The sequence below is a fragment of the Emiliania huxleyi genome (assembly GCF_000372725.1).
Source record: "Emiliania huxleyi CCMP1516 unplaced genomic scaffold EMIHUscaffold_559, whole genome shotgun sequence".
Taxonomy (NCBI): Eukaryota; Haptophyta; order Isochrysidales; family Noelaerhabdaceae; genus Emiliania; species Emiliania huxleyi.
Window position 1 is genome coordinate 75,124 of NW_005197809.1, and position 2,641 is coordinate 77,764.

The window sequence follows — 2,641 nt, forward strand, 5'->3', positions numbered from 1 at the left end:
TGTGCGCTGGTCGGCCCGAGCGGCTCCGGCAAGAGCACGATCGTCGCGCTGCTGCAGCGCTTCTATGACCCTCAGGCGGGCGCCGTCCTGCTCGACGGCCGTGACATCCGCACGCTCAATCTGCGCTGGCTCCGCTCGCAGCTCGGGCTGGTGGGGCAGGAGCCGATCCTCTTCCAGGGCAGCGTAGCGGAAAACATCCGGTACGGCAAGCAGGGGGCGTCGCAGGAGGAGGTGGAGGAGGCGGCGCGGCAGGCGAACGCGCACGGCTTCATCACAGCCGATCTCAGCGAGGGCTACGACACGCAGGTAGGACAGAGCGGCTCCAAGCTTTCCGGGGGACAGAAGCAGCGGGTGGCCATCGCGCGAGCGATTATTAAGCAGCCGGCGGTGTTGCTGCTCGACGAGGCGACGTCGGCGCTCGACAACAAGAGCGAGAAGGTGGTGCAGGCGGCGCTCGATCACGTCATGCAGGCGCTGCATACCACGAGCGTCGTCATCGCGCATCGCCTTTCGACCATCCGCGGCGCCGACAAGATTGCCGTCATCTGCAAAGGCGCCGTGGTCGAGCAAGGCACCTACGATGAGCTCCTGGCGATTGGCGAGGGCGGCCTTTTCCACGGTCTGGCCGCTAAGCAGGAGAAGGACAGCGGAGAGGACAGGCTGGTCGAGGCGTCGCTTTCCACCTCGAGGCGTCCTGCTCGGCCGACGAGGAAAAAAGCCCTCGACGCCGCCGGCGAGGCGGGCGCGGCGCAAACGCACACCACGGCGACGGATGCACAGCCGTCGGCAGAAGATGAAGCAGCGGGCGTGCTCGAGGCCAAGGAGAGGCCGGCGAGCGCCGTGAAGCGCCTGATCAGCCTCTACTCGCGCCGCAACAAGATGAGGCTCGCTTTTGGGTTCGTCGCATCCGCACTGTGCGGGTGTGCTGCCGGGTTTATGGGGGCTGTGCTCACGCACGCGACCTTCCCCTTCCGCGACGAGTACGACCCCGACGCCCTCGAGTCGATAGTCGTGTTTTGGGGCGTGCTCGCCATAAGCCTCGGCGCATTCATTCACATTTTCGAGACGCTGTACAAGACCCAGTTCGCGGTTTCGGGGGAGGCCTTAACCAGACGCCTGCGCGTGCTGACGTTGCAAAAGCTGCTGCGTCAGGACATGGGCTATTTTGATGAGGACAGCAATTCGGTGCCCTCGCGCGATCGAGGTGAGGCAACCTCCGCAGCAGCTCTGGCTCACCGTTCCTCTCTCCTGTCCCGTAGGTTGGTGCGCTCACCGCCTTCCTCGCATCCCGCGTTTCTCTGGTGCAGGGCGTCGTGCAGGATAACCTGCAGGGCCTCATCGTGCTGATTGCCACCCTTTTCACTGCAGTCGGCGTTTCGGTGTCGGACCTTGGCGAGTGGCGCGTACTTCTCATTTTTATCGGCGGCTACTTGCCGTTCATCGTCTTTCTCGTCGTCGGGCAGGTGATCACCGGGTCGCAGGAGGAGCGGCACAAGGCGCAGGGCGCCGATGGCGACGAGAGCGAGGGATCGCGCACCGCAGGTGCTCTCGTGGGCGAGGTGGTTGGCGCAATCAAGACCGTCGCGTCCTTCAACGCCGAGGAGCGAGTGCTGGAGAGATACTCTGCAGCCGTCGCCGAGGAGCGCCGGCGCGTGACGGGCTGGCGCATGTACGTCGGCAGTATGTGCATGGCGATTGGCCAGGCTGGCGCCGTTGCGATATTTGGGGTTGTGCTATACTACGCCTTTTGGGTCATCGAGAACAACGCTGAGAGCCTCTTCACGGGCAATGACAGCTGCCCCATCCCGTCGATCGACATTGGCAGGATGTTTGTGCCGATGTTCTCCATCGTCGGCTTCCTTCTCGCCATCGGCTCGAACGCCGCGGTCGCCATAGACGCCAAGGCGGGCAAGGACGCGGCAACGCAGCTGTTTGCACGCATTGAGCGCGTCTCACTCCGCGATCCTTCTTCGCCAGACGGCGAGCGGTTGGACGAGGTTCGCGGTGCGATTGAGGTGCGCGACGTGCGCTTCGCGTACCCGACTCGGCCAGACTTGTGGGTGTGCCGCGGCTACTCCCTGCAGATCGCGGCGGGCACGTCGTGTGCGCTGGTCGGCCCGAGCGGCTCCGGCAAGAGCACGATCGTCGCGCTGCTGCAGCGCTTCTATGACCCTCAGGCGGGCGCCGTCCTGCTCGACGGCCGTGACATCCGCACGCTCAATCTGCGCTGGCTCCGCTCGCAGCTCGGGCTGGTGGGGCAGGAGCCGATCCTCTTCCAGGGCAGCGTAGCGGAAAACATCCGGTACGGCAAGCAGGGGGCGTCGCAGGAGGAGGTGGAGGAGGCGGCGCGGCAGGCGAACGCGCACGGCTTCATCACAGCCGATCTCAGCGAGGGCTACGACACGCAGGTGGGACTGCGGGGAGGGCACCTCTCGGGCGGTCAGAAGCAGCGGGTGGCCATCGCGCGAGCGATTGTGCGCAAACCGGCCATCATGCTGCTCGACGAGGCGACGTCGGCGCTTGACAATGAGAGCGAGAAGGTGGTGCAGGCGGCACTGGACGCATTGACGGCCCGCAGTGCGGAGGGACTGCGCCAGACGACGATCACCATCGCGCATCGCCTTTCGACCATCCGCGGCGC

The 2,641-nt window shown here is 65.4% G+C and overlaps 1 protein-coding gene across 1 annotated transcript; it reads left to right on the forward strand.

Moving 5' to 3' along the window:
• Positions 1-3: 3 nt before the first annotated feature.
• Positions 4-2,636, forward strand: EMIHUDRAFT_76619 (putative ABC transporter; the record flags this gene model as incomplete). The annotated part of the gene is made up of 2 exons (XM_005765357.1): positions 4-1,185; positions 1,260-2,636. Coding segments are annotated over 2 exons (2,559 nt in total), but the record flags the coding sequence as incomplete, so codon positions are not given.
• Between the last annotated feature and the right edge of the window lie 5 nt (positions 2,637-2,641).